The 15,172-nt window shown below is 64.2% G+C and overlaps 1 protein-coding gene across 1 annotated transcript; it reads left to right on the top strand.

The window, feature by feature from the left end:
- The first annotated feature begins 4,217 nt into the window (after positions 1-4,217).
- Positions 4,218-14,891, top strand: SESN2 (sestrin 2). Its single transcript, XM_075721793.1, has 10 exons — positions 4,218-4,295; positions 9,662-9,727; positions 10,589-10,786; positions 11,199-11,381; positions 11,735-11,944; positions 12,359-12,509; positions 12,678-12,793; positions 13,019-13,209; positions 13,436-13,580; positions 13,663-14,891. The coding sequence occupies exons 1-10, from the start codon at positions 4,218-4,220 to the stop codon at positions 13,747-13,749; spliced, it is 1,425 nt and encodes a 474-aa protein (XP_075577908.1). The 3' UTR covers positions 13,750-14,891.
- Positions 14,892-15,172: the final 281 nt, after the last annotated feature.

Raw genomic sequence — 15,172 nt, 5'->3', positions numbered from 1 at the left:
AATAAATACCTCCTTTCCAAACTTGCAGGCCCCCTGGCAAGGACTTGAAACTTTAGTACGCAAATGAATATGAACTGTTTTGCAGCCCGACAGCGTGTACCCACAGCAGAAGTAAACCCGCAGCAGAAGCAAACCGACCTCACCAGCCGGTAATTACCCACAGAGTGCTCCCTTCCATTCCTCCCTAATTGCTGGGGCTTTCTGGGGTCACTGGCTCAGGCAGCACGCCCGGGGGGCAACAGGCTTTCAAATTGTCTTTGTAAAAAACCCACTAAGGATCTTAAAATCCTTTAAAGCTTCGGTAAGGTGTGTTTTGTTGCTGGGCCAGGAGAGGTAAGCACAAGGCTTGTTCTGGAGATGAGGGAAGCAAGGGCAGAAAAGAGCTGGGCAGAGAAGCGAATCACGCTGTGCAAGGAGCTGGGCTCCGTGCGAAGCCCGTGAGAGAGCGCAGGGTGCTGCGCAGGGTGCTGCGCAGGGTGCTGCGGAGGCAACTGGGAGCCCCGCAGGAAGCAAGCGGGGTTTTAGGGCTGGGAAATGTTCGGCGTTACCTACCGACCTCAGGCATCTGCTGAGGGGGTAACGCTGGCACGGGCAATGAGACCCGCTCCTTTGGGATGGAGCTTTTGCCTGAGATTTCCATGAAGAAAACTCAGCCGCCCTTTGCCTTCTTCCGAAGGAAGGCTCTAGAGGTCCAGGAGTCCAAAGGTGTTTTGGCTGTAACCCCCGTCCTTACCAGTGCCAGCCCAGCAGTCCCCAGCGTTCAGTCCCCATTCCTGCAGCACGTGGGGACAGCAGCTCCCTCCTGCTGTTATTCCCAGAGGCTCCAGAGCAATGAGGATCCCTCACCAGTACAAACCAGTACAAACCGTTGTTTCTAATGTGTTTATGCAGCTGAAGCCACAGCTCATAGTGCAGCACGGCGCGAGGTGCTGAGCGGTTGCAGCCCCTCTTGTCCCGGGAGGTCCTGTAGCGCTGAGGACCACGCCGGGGTTACCTTCCCTCCGCGGCTCCAAACGAAGCGGCTGTGGAGGAATTCCCTTCTCCACCCCACAAACGGTCTGGGCTTCCCTCTTCCAGCCCACCACGGCCAGGTGCCAGTGGGTTTTCCCACCGGAGGCTGTTAACGGGGCGGTGTGGGCTGACCAGCCGTGCTGGCAACCCAGTTCCCCAATCTTCGAATAGGAGCGGAGCGCGTAAGGAAAGGAAACGCTTAAACAGCGGTGCGTGTCTTATTTGCTCCAGATGCCCTAGTAGCTCCCTGCAGAGTCCCTGCATGGTCTCCGCTGCTTCCCTTTGTCCTTGGGGTTCGGCCTGGCCGAAAACACGGGGCTGGTGAAGTACCAGAAGGCCAGACGAGGCAACGGCTGTCCCCAGCCAACCTTGGTATTTGCTCTAAGGTGACTTATCTTAAGCAATCAGTCTGGCCTTCCTGTTTAGCTTTCTTGCAGCTCACTGTTAAAGTACAGCAGCATTCTTGTACAGTCAGCATCTTGATAACTAGGGCACTGGCAATCCCTAAATAATTACTGAGCCGTTGCACATTTCCCATGATTGGTGTTGCTGGAAACAGGGTGTTTGCGTTCAGCTCTTGGTTTCCTCTCTCGAGGAAATCTTTCCTTTGCCACCCTTTTTCTGATGACTATTGTAAGGAGCCTAGCTGTAACACTGCTGCATGCCCAGGTAAAGCCCTGTGAATGAGCCAGCATGGAGAAACCCTCCTGCAGTTGTATTTCCTTGAAAAACGAGCACTGCTGAGCTCGAATCAGGACAAAAAGTGAGACCTCAAGCGCTCTTGGGGGAGGCTTGCGGGACAAAAGGACTTGAGATGCTGAAGCTGCTTTGGCAGGGTACGAGCCCCCGGCAGCTCAGCAGCAGGTTGTCTCCTTTTGCCAGGCTGCCGTCGACGGCGGGGAGATGCTGCTGACAGCCTGAGCCGGCTGCTGCGTGGGCAGGAGCATTGCAAACAGGCCAGGAAAAGCGCTGAGGCTGCAGGTAACCTGCCGGCTGCCTCTAATCAGCCAGGGTGGGCCGACCGGGGAGCGGAGCAGATGGGGGAATCGCGTGCCGCTCCTTATTGCCGAGCGAGTGCACTGCCCGGCTCGGCGACCACCCGGCCGTGCGCAGCCCCTCCTGCCCCTGCTCTGCACGCAGGGGCCGCGGCGCTGGCCAGCCCTGCTGAGCCCAGGGCAAACATCCTTCTGGCACAGCCCTGGGTGTCTTCTGATGGGATGTGAAATATTTGGCAGCATCTCCAGCCCATCTCTCCAGCTGGACCGCCACCTGACACACGCCCGCAGCCCTGGGGTCCCCAGCTCCACCTCAGCCTGTCCCCCTCGTGTCCAGAGCTTTCTGGGGGGGGGTAGAAAGGGGAGAACAGAGGCAGCCCGCCCCTTTGCTTTGCTTGCACTGTGTTGCCTTTGCCGCAAAGCAAGAGACGGCTTTTTGTCTCCAGGTTGACGCAGAGCTTGTGGCCTCAGGTAGCCGCAGCCCCGGTGCTGGCCGGGGACCAGGCAGCGTCTGGGCTCTTGCCCCGTGTAAGGCAGCTCCGGGCCCCTCTGCGGGGTGTGACGGGGCCAAAGGAGCAGGCGATGGAGCTGGACCGGGGTGACAGGGGCTGAAGCAGCATCTCTGGCCCCAGGGGAGCGTGGGGCTGGGTTCCCCTCGGAGCAGGCACGACCTGGACCTCGGATCAGACGTAATTAAACCCCCAAATTGTTCCTCTCAAATGACACAAGCGCAAATACAGCAGACACCTTGGGGCGGCCAGAGCCACCCACACCCTCGCTGCAGAGCCACACTTGCAAAACACCCCTAAAAATAGCACAGGGTGTTTGCAGGCTGCGGCGCACCGGGAAGGGGACAAGGACAAGGAGCAGCCGACCCGGGGGCATTTGAGACTCCCTGTGTCCCCCCGCCCCGCGGAGGCTGGTGCAGCTGCGAGCGCGCCATGGCACGCCGGCCGTCAGCTGTGCCGCCGGCACCGCGCTGCCGAGGCGCGCTGACATGTTCGCTTAATTGGCAGGAGCTCAGGACCGGAGCCGGAGGAGGCTGTTGCCAGGCAAAACCTGAGTTGTTTGTGCAGCAACTCCTGTTTGCTGGACTTTGCCATGTGCAGGCTGTCAAGCAGCACCAGATTGTTATCAGCGCTGCTGTCTGGGGCGGCCCGTGGTTCTGGGGTGGGTTTTTTTTTTGGTTGTTTTTTTTTTACCTTCTTTCACCTTCTTTTATTGGGTTTGGTGTTTATTATTCAAATGGCCAGGAGCTGGCACGGGGCTGGATGCCTTGGAGAGGATGGGAGGGGAAGGTTGCTCCGCAACTCTTGGGGCTCCTCTGCGCCGGGTTAATCAAACCGCTGCGTGCCGAGCTGGGGGGAGCCTCGGGGGGCACTGGGGTGGCAGGCGGGGGGACGCAGCGATCGCTCATGGCCACACAGAGCCGGGGGACGGGCTCTGCGCGCAAAGTAAGACCAGGGCAGCGATTTTGGACAAACACCAGCGCCGTAAACACGCGGCAGGCTCCTCGCCTGCCTTTTCCATCAGGTTGCTTTTCCCTTTGGCCCCAGGAGACGTTTTCCACGACTCCCTGCGTCAAAAGGTGTCGGGGAGGCGCCGCAGCGGGGCTGTGCAGAGGGATCCCGTCCTTCCTCTCGGAGCAGAGGGGATGCACGGAGTGCGAGCCCCCCGCCACGGCGCTGCTCTAAGCTGGCACCGTCCCCGGGGCGCTCGGCGGCGGGCGAGGGGCTCCCGCTGCTGAGAGACCCCCGCCACGGCGCTGCTCTAAGCCGGCACCGTCCCCGGGGCGCTCGGCGGCGGGCGAGGGGCTCCCGCTGCTGAGAGACCCCCGCCACGGCGCTGCTCTAAGCCGGCACCGTCCCCGGGGCGCTCGGCGGCGGGCGAGGGGCTCCCGCTGCTGCCAGCCCAGGGCCCGGCCCGGCGCGCAACCGGGCAACGCGCGGCGAGACTACAGCCCCCAGCATCCCCCGCGCCGCCGCTCCCTATTGGCTGGCGCCTGCGCGTTGGTCACGCCTCCCCCTTGCCATTGGTCGAGCCGGGGAGGAGGCGTGGCTTCCCCGCCCCTCCCGCCCGCCGCCGCTCTATGAAAGCGGGGCGGGTTCGGGGAACCGGGGAACGTTCCAGAGGCCGGGGGTGTCTGGGGACCCCCGCCCCGCCCGGGGGGTCCCGCGGCCATGGCCGCCGCTTAGCCCCTTGCGCTCTGCCATGCTGGTGGCCGGCTCGCCGTGCCGCCCCGGGGGGCTGGAGGAGTACCGGGGCTGCGGGGCCCGGCGGGGCGGCGAGGTAAGGGCTCGGCTCGCTGCTCCCCTCCCGAGGTGCCCCCGGTCCGCATCGCCCCCGCCTCGGGGGGGGACGGGGTGCTGCCACCCCCCCCCGGGGGTGCCCCCCTCCGCCCCGGGACCGCTGCCCCCCGCCTTGGCCGGCCGCGGGGGGGGGGGCAGGCAGGGACATGTCGGGCCGGGCGGAGGAGCTGCCCAAAAAAACAAAAAAACCAAAAAAAAAAAAACAAAACCAAACCAAAAAAGAGCCCCTTTTGCTCATCTGCTTTGCAGCGAGCCAAAAATAAGGGTGCTGGGGTGCGGGAGCAGGCTGGGGTGCTGGGAGCCCACCCCGGGCTCCTGGGGCTGGGGTGGCCCTGTCCTGGCAGGGGCTGTTGGACGGGGGGGGTCGGGGTCTCCCGAACCCCCCAGGAGCTGCGGGGGGGGCGGGCAGAGGCCCTGCCTGCAGGCGTGGGCAGGGGGGTGAGGGGAAACTGAGGCAGGGGCTGGCGGGGGGCTGAGCCCAGCGGGGTGGGTGCTGCGGGGCTGGCGGGGGGCTCTGGGGGTCTCCATCCGGATTGTGCTGCCATTCCCGGGCCGGGCACGGGGTCTCTCTGATGTCCCGGTTAACCCAGGAGCCTGGGAAACGTCTCGCGTCACCCAGGGCTTTTGCGTTTGGAGCCCAGTGCGCGAAGCTGGGGGCCTGGGGTGCCCGTGGGGCTCGGCAGCACCTCCCTGCCTGGCAATCGGGCTGGTCTGCAGCTTCAGCGCCCAACCTGCGCTTTCCTAAAGAGTTGGGAATTGCCTCTATTTGTAAAACTTATTTTCCCCTCCAAAAGAGCCGTTTGCAGTTTTTCCTCTTGCTCCTGCGTTCGCCTTCCCTCAGGTTTCCCCAGGGATGCGGCATTGCTCTGCAGCTCGGGGTTTTGCTTGCGGGGAGCCAGTGGCTCCCCGAATAGCCCTGCCGCCTCGGTTACTCCTGACGCGGGCTGGAAGCTGGAAACCCCACGACAGTGGGTGGGAAAGACCCCAGACAGCAGCGCTGCCGGGGAATCCCCTCCGGCGCTTGTCCCGGCATGAGCCGAACCCTGAAATTGGTGCTTTGGAGCAGGCTGGCGGAAAGACGGCGGTGGTGGGGATGCCTTCGACCTTGGCCGCTGACATCTGGCAGCTACCGCTGAAACTCCGTGGGCTGGGACCTTCACGCCCGCCGTGAAAGCGCCTCGGTTTTGCTCCTGCGTGCTGTGGCAGCGGGGCTTGCGCCGCCGCAGGGCTGGCTGGCTGTTCGGTGGCAGCTCCCGCTCTTCGCCGTGAAACCTCTGCAGGTTTTCAGGACGAGGCAGGGTGGGATTTGGGCGATCCCCTTGCCCTCCTTGCTGGAGCGTGGTGACAGCTGGGTTTGCTTTCCCGGAGCAGGTCAGGCCGGGGGGGGCTTGTGCCAAGGGGGTTGCACTCGTGCGTCGGCTCCGTGCGTCAGCGGGGCCGAGCCCCGGCGCTGCTCTCGCCCCCCGGTACGGCCCGGGGACGGCCTCCTGCCTGGTTTTTGGCAGGAGCAGGGTTTCGAGGGGCAAACCTGCTCTGCTGGGCGGCTGCGATGGTGTTTGTTTAACCTCGCCTTATTGGGAATGATTTTCCAACACCTGATGAAGCACTGGCACCAGTGCTGGGGGGTGTGTGTGGTGGTGGGGCTCGCTGCTCGGCACACTCATCTTCCTGCTCCCAGGGGATTAACTCCTTCCCCCCGCGTCCTCGTCGAGACCCTCCGCCTGCCCTGTGCTGGCTGGAGCCTGGGCGCAGGTTGCGTGGCTGGTGCGGGTGGGAGCGTCGCCTCCGTGCCTCAGTTTCCCCGTTGGCAGAAGCAGGAGGTGGGGCGCTACTGGGAGGCGGCACGGCGAGAGTTAACTGCAGTGCCCCTGAGGATTGCTTAATGCAGCAAAACATAACGAGCCTCTGCGGTAGGGATGATTAAAATGCACCTTCAAAGGTCACCCTGAGCTGTCACCAAAAAGCGGTGGGGCAGCCTGGGCTGAGCTCCGCGGCTCCTTGCTGCCGCGGGGTCAGAATCCCCGCCGTCTGCGTCCGGTGGATTTGCCTGCTGGGGTCTCTCCGTTGCCATCCCCTCCTGGGGAGCCTCTCGGAGCGCCGAAGCAGCTCTTTCTCCCCAAACCATGAGTCAGTGCGGAGCCAGCTCAGCACCTGAAGCAGCGACGACACGAGCCTGCTCCCGCTGTCACCCCGGTCTCGCTTCCGTGGTGACTCAGGGCAGGAGCATCCCGCACACTCGGAGCGTGCGGATGCGGGCGCCGCTCGCTTTGCCGGGATGGCCGCAGCCCAACGCTGGCAAGAGCCCGCGGCGCGCCGTGACCAGTGGGTCACCGGCGCCCGACACGTGGGGCGCGCGTGGCCGCGCTGACGGCTGCTGCGTGGTCGCCTCGTGCCATCCCATGTGCCATCCCATGCCCTGTCCCCACTCGGGAGAGGGTGCCAGGCTGTGCCCGCCGCCTCGGAAGCGGTTGGGATGCAGCTGGCGGGAGAAGGCATCCGCCGTCTCCTGCGCTGTGCCTGGCTCCGGCTCTTGGGTGTCTCTCCTGGTGAAGCCGGGTGGCAGCCCCGGGGCTCATCCCTTTGCAGGACACTGTGGAAAAGACCCCTGGGAGAAGCAGCTCCCTGCCTGTCGCTCCGCGGCTGTTGAGTCGGATGTGCCGTCCTGCCGTCGGCACCGCCAGCTGCGTGTGTCCGGGCACCCTCCTCCTGCGGCCGCCATCCCCCCGTGACATGTCCCGTCTCCCGCAGGTGAATCCCGGCAGCGGGACCCTCGCTGCCACCTCCCCGCAGCCTCTTCTGCACGGTTGCGGGAGGCTGGGAGCATGGCGCTGGGTGTGATGCTGGATGCTGAGCAGGGGGGGAGAGCAGGTTTGGGGGCAGAGCTGCCCTTCCAGCTTCCCTGTCATTAATGGGTGGGAAGGTGTGTGTCCCTTTGTGCCCTTGGTTTTGGGAGGCCCCTTGGTTTTGGAAAATGTCGCTGGGTGCCATGCTTGCTTTTCTCTGCATTGATGCCAGCTGAAGGTGCGGGGGTGGCTGTGCCCTGCCCACCCCGGGGAACCTTCGGCAGCCGTGGGTGGAGGGAGATGATGTGGGGACGGGAGGAAGGGGGTCGCTGGGAATTGCCTTGGTGCAGCGTGGCTGATGGGGTGGGGGGAGCCTGGCTGAGCCGCGGGAGGGAGGAGTGCGATACAGCGAGGGTCGTGCCTTTGCCCCGCAGCGACAGCAAGAGCCGTGGGTCCCGCGGGAGCAGCAGCCTTGCAGACGGTCCCCAGCGCAGCTCCTGCTGCGGTCGGTTCACCCAGTAACTGGGTGCTGTGGGAGCAAGGCCGCCCGCTTCCAGTTGCGAAGAGCGTGCGGGCAGCACCCCGCTCTCCTGCTGGGGATGAGCCCTTTATTTTGGATCCTGGGGGCTAGCAGGGGGCCAGGCATGCCTCGTGGCTTTGGGGTGCCCGGGACGGGGTGCCCAGCTCCCTCTGTGTCCCCAGCAGCGCGAGCAGGGGTGACAGTGGCCGCTGCCTGCCCTGTGCCTGTCTCCCTGCCGCATCTTTCCCTGCACCCAGAGCAAAGCAGGGCACGGATTTCCGCCAGCTGAGGCTTCCCTCTGGATGGGCTGTGGGAGCTTTGCCGTGTCCGACAGCACGGGCACGGCTGCTGCTGCCTCCGGTTCTCCATGGCACCATTGCTCCCGGCTGGCTTTGCACGGGGGATGTGTGCCATGGGATGGAGCAGGGTGGTCGTGAGCATCCCGGGGGCTGAGACCCTGCCCGCTCCCTGGGCAGGCAGATCCAGACCCTGGGCTCGCATCCTGCCCACATGGTTGGTGCTGGGCTCCCGTTCAAAAGTCCTGGTGGAGGTGACGGTGCACAGCCTGCGTTTGGGGACGGGTCCCAGCCTCGCGGTGCCACCCGGGCTCCTGCTGGCAGAGGGACCCGGGGGCTTTCTGCAGGGAACGGCAAGAGGAGGCTGGCGCTTCCCCACCCGGAGCGGGGGCCCTGAGCACCTCTTCCAGGGTGGGCAGCGGGTGCTGCCACCAGCGCCTGTATCTGGAGCGTGGGTTGGAGGAAGCGACGCTGCGGGCGTTTGTCTGCCGAATGCCCTTTCTGCTGCGGCTGCCCCGTCTCCGTCCTGGTTCCGAGCAAGCGCCGTGTCCCCGCCGTATGTGAGGGGACCCCGCACCAGCCCCCTTCCCCCTCGCCTCCTTCCCAGGGCTGCGAGCACTTGAACCCTTTTCCACCCTCCGAAAAGAGGTTCTGGGTTCTCTGTAGGTGTTTTGGGGGGAGGATTAATTTAGCTCTCGGGGCTGGGCGTCGCATCCTCCCCTGTCTGCGGTTGGCACCTGTGGGTGCTGCTGTGATGCAGGCAGAGAAATTTCCCCTGCGCTGCTGCAAACTTGCAAGCTGGTGGGATGCTGCGGTGCAAAAGTGTGACGGGGGTGGATTTGGGCTGTGCTGCATCCCTGTGTTTCGGCTCCAGGGCTGCCTGGGGCAGGGGGTCCCCATGGGCACCGAGCCACCCCTGCACGGGAGGGCTGGGGAGGTCCTGGTCCCCTTGTGCTCCGGACGGGGGCTCCTGCTTGCGGCATCCCTGTCGCTGCCCCCCGTGTGCACCTGGTTGGGTGCAGTCGGCCCCCAGTTGCCAGCAGAGAGGAGAAAAATCTCTGCTTGGAGAAAATAAAGCATGGAAACGCTTGCTCTTCCCTGGGGAGGGAGATGGAGCATGGGGGGGTCAGAAAGGAGCCGAACCCCGTGCCTGGAGTGCAGAGAGCAGCAGCTAACCTGTAACCCGGTGGCTCGTTTCTGTCTTAACTGCGTTAACGGATTTGGGGAGGGGAAAAAAAACCCCAAACTGGTGATGTTTATCAGTATTTTAGTGCCTGGGGGGTTAGCGGGAGCCCCAGGCACTATATTTATGCTGGTGATCACAAACCGCAGCGCCCAGCTGCAGCCAGGGCCATGGCCGGAGCTGTGCAGCTCCCGGGACCCCCCCATCCCGCGGGACCCCCAGGCTCCAGTCTCCCCCCGTGATTTCCCGTGGTGAACCGAGACCCGGGAGCGAGGGGCGTCTCTGCTTTCCTGGCATCTGCGATGTCCTGGCGCGGTCCCGGGTGTCACACCTCCCGGGGCGGCAGAGCAACACCCCTGCCTGATTTCATCAGGCGCTGCCTGGCCTGACGCAAGGGTGCGGGGGCGATGGCCGCGTGTCCCCGTGGGCCGTGCGGGGTGGCTGCCTGAGTCACCCCTTCCGGCGCTGCCGCGCTCGTCCCGTCACCAGCTGCTCGTCCCGGGGCGCTCGGCGGCTCCCGGTTGCCCCCGTGCCAGGCTAAAGCCGCTGCTTTTTCCTTCCTAGGACAGAGGGGTCAAGGTCCCCCAGCAGCTGGGGAAGGGTCCCAGCGCCTTCATCCCCCTGGGAGAGGTGAGAGCGGTGGGGATGGGCTTGGGTGGGGGGGTGCCTTGCTGCTCCTCTGCCCCCCCCCTGCCCTGGGTGGGGGGACGGGGGGCTCTTAAGGAAGGATTCCCACCCCCCCCAAATAGCCAGTGCCCGGCTGGGGTGGGATGGGGAAGGGTCACCCAGCCCGCGGGTATCCCTGTGGGAATGGGGTGTCTTTTTGGAGGATGGGGGGAGCAGTTGTGTTGTTTCACCCTGGTGTTTTCCTGCCCCAAGTCCCTGCCCGTGCCTCAGTTTCCCCACTCATCCAAATGCAGCTGTCTTTCCCCTGTGCTGCAAGGGCTGCCCCCATCCTGCCCTCCCCCGCCAAAAACTGGGCCCTGAAATCCTCCGGGCTCCCCACGCCCCGGCACCCTCAGCCCTATCTTGGCACCCGGTGTCGGTGTCCCAGATGGTTCCTCCTTCGGCAGAGATAGCGCCGTGGTTTCGTCACCACGGTGGGGGTGGAGAGGCTGGGGGGCAAACCCCATCTCCTCCCCACCGCGCACCAGTGCCCAAATAAACAACCCAACCCGCAGGCTGAGCTGGCCGGGCTGTGCAGGGTCAGGCATGGAGACCCCCCGTCACCCATTGCCCCCCGGGAGAGGGGAGACGGGCAGCGGGGGCTCCCAGCAGTGTCCATACTGGGCAGCGAGGAGGAGGAGGCTGGGCACTTCCAGCGGGGTGAGCATCTGATGCGGTGGGATGGGTGCTCCTGGATGCCTGGGTCCTGCTGGCCACCCACGCTTGATGGCGGGGGGGTCTCCCTCTACCTTAGGGGGGCTGTTGGGAGGAGTGGGGGGCTGCAGCACACAGCCCTTCATCGCCCTCCTCTCCCCATCCCAGCAGATCCTGCAGGAAGGTGCGGAGAGCAACCAGCGCCAGCTCCTCATCGAGGCCTTCGTCTCGGCGGGCAGGGTGGACAACATCACCATGGTCATGGGGCTGCACCCCCAGTATCTCAGCAGCTTCTGGAAGACCCAGTACCTCCTGCTGCGCATGGACGGGCCCCTGCCCTACCACAAGCGCCACTACATCGCCATCATGGTGAGGAGGGGGGTCCCTTGGGGTGGGGGGTCCTTTGGGGGGTACGTGTGGTCCCAGCGCCTCTGCTGGGTTTTTGCCTGGAGGAAGGAAGGTATTTGGGACCCCTCAGATGCCTCCCCCCGCCCCGATCTGTGGTCCCAGAGGCTTGGAAGCCCCTTCGGGACTTGTCCTGTGGTGCCCACCCAGGGTACCCCAGCACCCCTCTCCTCCAGGGCCCCTGGGGCCCAGCATTGATTTGGGGAGGGGCAGAGACCCCTGCCTGGACTCTCATCCCTAGGGAAAACCCTCCAAGGGTGCTGCGGGGGGGGGGTGGCTCCCTGCCTTGGCTTCTCCAAGGGCTTGTGGAGGGTTCCCCAAGGGTTGGGGGGGCCCCTGGCCAGTGCCGGGGCTGACTGCCCGGCTCTCCCCACAGGCAGCAGCCCGGCACCAGTGCTCCTACCTGGTGGGCTTGCACATGGGGGAGTTTCTGCAGGTGGGGGGCAACCCGGCGTGGCTGCAGGGGCTGCACTGTGCTCCCCAAAAACTCAGGAACCTCAATGAGATCAACAAACTGCTGGCACACCGGCCCTGGCTCATCACCAAGGAGCACATCGAGGTGAGAGCTGATGCTGCTGGTGCGGATCCCCCACCAACCCCTCAAAACACACTCTGGTTTTGGGGGCTTGGCCCCAGGGGCCACGTCCCTGCTTGCACAAGCCCCCGCCGCCCCAGGTTTAACCCTTTCAGGGCTGAGGGAGTCTCTGAGCTGGAGGGCAGGGGCTGTGCTGCTCCCGATGCATGGGGAAGGGGTGGCTTGTCCCCCGTGGCTGGGGTCTGTCCTGCCGACAGCAGCTGGTTTTTGGGGGAGGCGCATCCCAAACACCCTCCTGTCTCCCCACCCTTGGCTTACCCTGGCTCTGGGGTGTGGTGGGGGGTACAGGGGTCTCTCCAACCCCACGTGCCTTGCAGGCTCTGCTGAAGACCGGGGAGAACAGCTGGTCGCTGGCGGAGCTGGTGCAGGCCCTGGTGCTCCTCACCCACTACCACTCGCTCGCCTCCTTCGTCTTCGGCTGCGGCATCAACCCCGAGGAGGACCAGGATGGGTGCCACGGCTGCCAGCCCCCCTCGCCCCACAGCGACAGCAGCCCTGCTTCTGATGACAGCATGGGGGGCTCCGGGGTAAGGCGGGGGGGGCTTTGCCTTGCAGTGGTGGGATGTGGGGTGGGAAGGGAGGGCATGGTGGGGGGCTGGATTGCCTTATTGTGCTTCCCCTGGGAATTGCCTCAAGGCCTTTTATTGGGAACAAGCAGATGCTTTAGGGCCGCGCAGTAGCATCCTCCGCGCAGTAGCATCCTCCGCGCAGTAGCATCCTCCGCGCAGTAGCATCCCACTCCTCCCAGTCCCCGGGATGAGGCATGGGAGCAGCCGGGATCTGGGCAGGACAAACCCAGAAGCAAAACTCTCTTTCGAGCAACCCTGCGGCTGCTCCAAGTGACGGCAGGGCTGAGTGGCTCTGTGCCGCTCTGGGCTTGCAGCCCCTCTGCAACCTTGCTCGACCTGGGGCAGGGCTGACTCTGCCCTCTGCTTCGCCAGGGCAAAGACGCCATGCGGGAGGTGGAGGTGCTGATGGAGAGGATGAAGCTGCTGCAGGAAAGCCAGCTGGAGGAGGAGGGCGTCACGCAGGAGGAGATGGCGACGCGCTTTGAGCTGGAGAAGACAGAGAGTTTGCTGGTCGCTCCCTCGGGTGAGGAGGCGCGGGGTGCAGCTGGCTGTGGGCCAGGGAGGTCACAGGGGAGGGCGAAAGGAGCCGGCGTCTGCCCAGGGAGGAGCAGGATCAGGCCCCCAGCTGCAGGGCTGGCTCTGTCCGGGGTCACGCTGCATCGCTCACGGCCGCCGCGGTGGTGCTTTGTAGATCTTGCGGATCACTCCCTGCAGTCCAACGTCCTCTGCTTCGTGGAGGACCCCGAGTTTGGCTACAAGGACTTCACGCGGAGGGGCGAGCAGGCACCCCCCACTTTCCGTGCACAGGTGGGTGCCTGTGGTCCCACACCAACCGGAGGGGATGGGGTGGCAGGTGCTGGGTCCTGCTTGTCTTGGCAAGGGGGGAGCGTGGCTGTTCCCAGGGTCGTGGACAGCGTGGCTAATCGTTGTGGGGGTCAGCATGGCGGGGGAGACCCCAGCTTGTGTCCCTGGCTTTGAAGGAACCCCCCGTTCCCCTGTTGAGCACTCACCCCAGCATCCTTTCTCCGGCAGGATTACACCTGGGAGGACCACGGCTACTCGCTGATCAACCGCCTCTACCCCGACGTGGGGCAGCTCCTGGATGAGAAGTTCCAGGTCGTCTACAACCTGACGTACAACACCATCGCCATGCACTGCGGCGTGGACACATCCATGCTGCGCAGGGCCATCTGGAACTACGTCCACTGCGTCTTCGGCATCCGGTAGGTCCCCAAACCGCGGCCGGAGCCTGTTCTCCACCTTGGGCAGAGCCCGCGAGCGGGTCCAGCCTGAGCACCTGCGACTCTCTCTTGGTGAGACTGTTGCTGCTGCTTAGACTAAGGCAAAGCGATGCTGTTGGGGGGCAAAGCTTAGGTCTGGAAAGACCCCGGGGTGCGTGAATGGGCAAGGGGTTGTGCCTGGAGTAACGTGCCCTCCTCTCTCCCCCAGCTACGATGACTACGACTACGGGGAGGTGAACCAGCTCCTGGAGCGCAGCTTGAAGATCTACATCAAGACGGTGGCTTGCTACCCGGAGAAGACGACCAAGCGGATGTATACACAGTTCTGGAGACGCTTCAAGCACTCGGAGAAGGTGCTGCCCCATCCCTTCCCCTCTGGCAGGGCCTGGGGGGGTGCTGAGCCCCCCGTGCCCTGACCCCGCTCTCCCTGCGTAGGTGCACATCAACCTGCTCTTGCTGGAGGCTCGGATGCAGGCGGCTCTGCTCTACGCCCTGAGAGCTGTCACCCGCTACATGACCTGACCAGCTCTGCTCCCTCCTCCTCCTCCTGCCCCAGGTTTGGGAGAAGGCCAGGAGGGAGCTGGTACCCTAAAGACTTTGCTGGAATATTGTCTCACCCCTTAAGGGGTCTGGAGCTCTGAAAGGAAAAGGGGGGCTTCCCTGCCCCTCATCCCAGGAGAGCGGGTCCCCAAGAAGCCGTCAGTGCCGAGGAGACCCCAGAGAGCTGCCCTGGGCTCAGCAGAGCTGGGGGTGCTCGACTGCTCTGTGCCTTGCTCGGGGTGAGCCTGAATGAAGCCAAACCAGGGTGCCCGTGGGTGCTGCCTTCGCCGTGCTGGTGTTACACCTCTGCGCCACATCCTGGCACCAAGACCGCTGCCGCGGAGGACTGTCCTTGTGCTGGAGATCACCAGAGGGTATCGTGGGCTTTGCCCCTGCTTCTTGGGGGTCTTGTCATGCTGGAAGACCTGCAGCTGCTGGTGGGGATGCTGCCCTGGCACCCCTGCTCCACCTCTCCGGCTCGCACCCAAGGAAGGCACCGCAGGAGTGGCGGAAAGGATCCGGCAGCCCCTCGTCCAGCCGGGCAGCCCGCGGTGCCACTCATCTCTGAGCCGAGTCCCCCCACGTCGGGGTCCGAATGGCTGGGGGAGAGGCTGCGGCTCCTCCCTGCCCTGGCCCAGGTGTTTCCACTGCCTTCAGCACTTGCGGTGACGTGGGGACGTCCCCTCCGTGGCTGGGGGTGCGCGTGGGGGCCCTGTGCACCCTGCCTGGCCTGACCCCAACCCAGCCCTTGGATGGGGGCTGGCGGGGCTGCAGGAGGGGTTAAGCTTTGCCCCGTCCTGCCCGAGCCCCCTGCAATTTGGGGTGTGAAGTGCCTCTTAGCCCAGGTCCCGGGGCAGGAGCAGGGTGAGGGTAGGAGTGCCTGCAGTGTGTTTTACACCTTTTTTTGTTTGTTTTTGGGTTTTTTTCATCATTTTTCAGCCACTGGCACATCTCTGCTGCCTCAACCTTTGGGGCTGAGGCGGGGAGCTGTGCTGGGGCGTGGGGCTGCCCTCCTGCCTGCCGTGAGGGTGATGGGGTGGGACGTGGGGTGGCCATAGCTTTACCCAGATGTTTCATAGCTTTATCCAGATGTGCCGGAGCATTTCCCAGTGGCGCAGGTCGCCGGGGAGAGCCCCTGCTCCCGGCTCTGCTGGAGCATGGGTCCGGGTCCAGCAGCATCGCCTGCACTCGGCCACTCTTGGTTTGTTTCTCTGAACTGTAGCTCCAGTTAAGTTATTTCTGGGTTTGGGTTTTTTTTTTTGTGGGTGTATTTACTACTGACTGGGCATGGAAATGCCACTGTGACTTTGCTACAGATCTTGTTTGAAAAAATAAAATTATTCTTTTGGTTTTTTTTTTTTTCTTTTTTTCTTTTTCCAAACGCCTCTGCAGGGCAGCGCTGCCA

Source organism: Pelecanus crispus, chromosome 16 (genome assembly GCF_030463565.1).
Source record: "Pelecanus crispus isolate bPelCri1 chromosome 16, bPelCri1.pri, whole genome shotgun sequence".
Taxonomy (NCBI): domain Eukaryota; kingdom Metazoa; phylum Chordata; class Aves; order Pelecaniformes; family Pelecanidae; genus Pelecanus; species Pelecanus crispus.
The sequence above is the reverse complement of the archived record's forward strand: the minus strand, read 5'-3'. Positions and strand labels throughout refer to the sequence as shown.

Coding starts and splice junctions, on each gene's coding strand:
- SESN2 (XM_075721793.1), top strand. CDS start 4,218: ATGCTGGTGGCCGGCTCGCCGTGCCGCCCCGGGGGGCTGGAGGAGTAC. Junction 4,296..9,661: donor GGGCCCGGCGGGGCGGCGAG/GTAAGGGCTCGG, acceptor TTTCCTTCCTAG/GACAGAGGGGTCAAGGTCCC. Junction 12,510..12,677: donor TTTGCTGGTCGCTCCCTCGG/GTGAGGAGGCGC, acceptor GGTGCTTTGTAG/ATCTTGCGGATCACTCCCTG.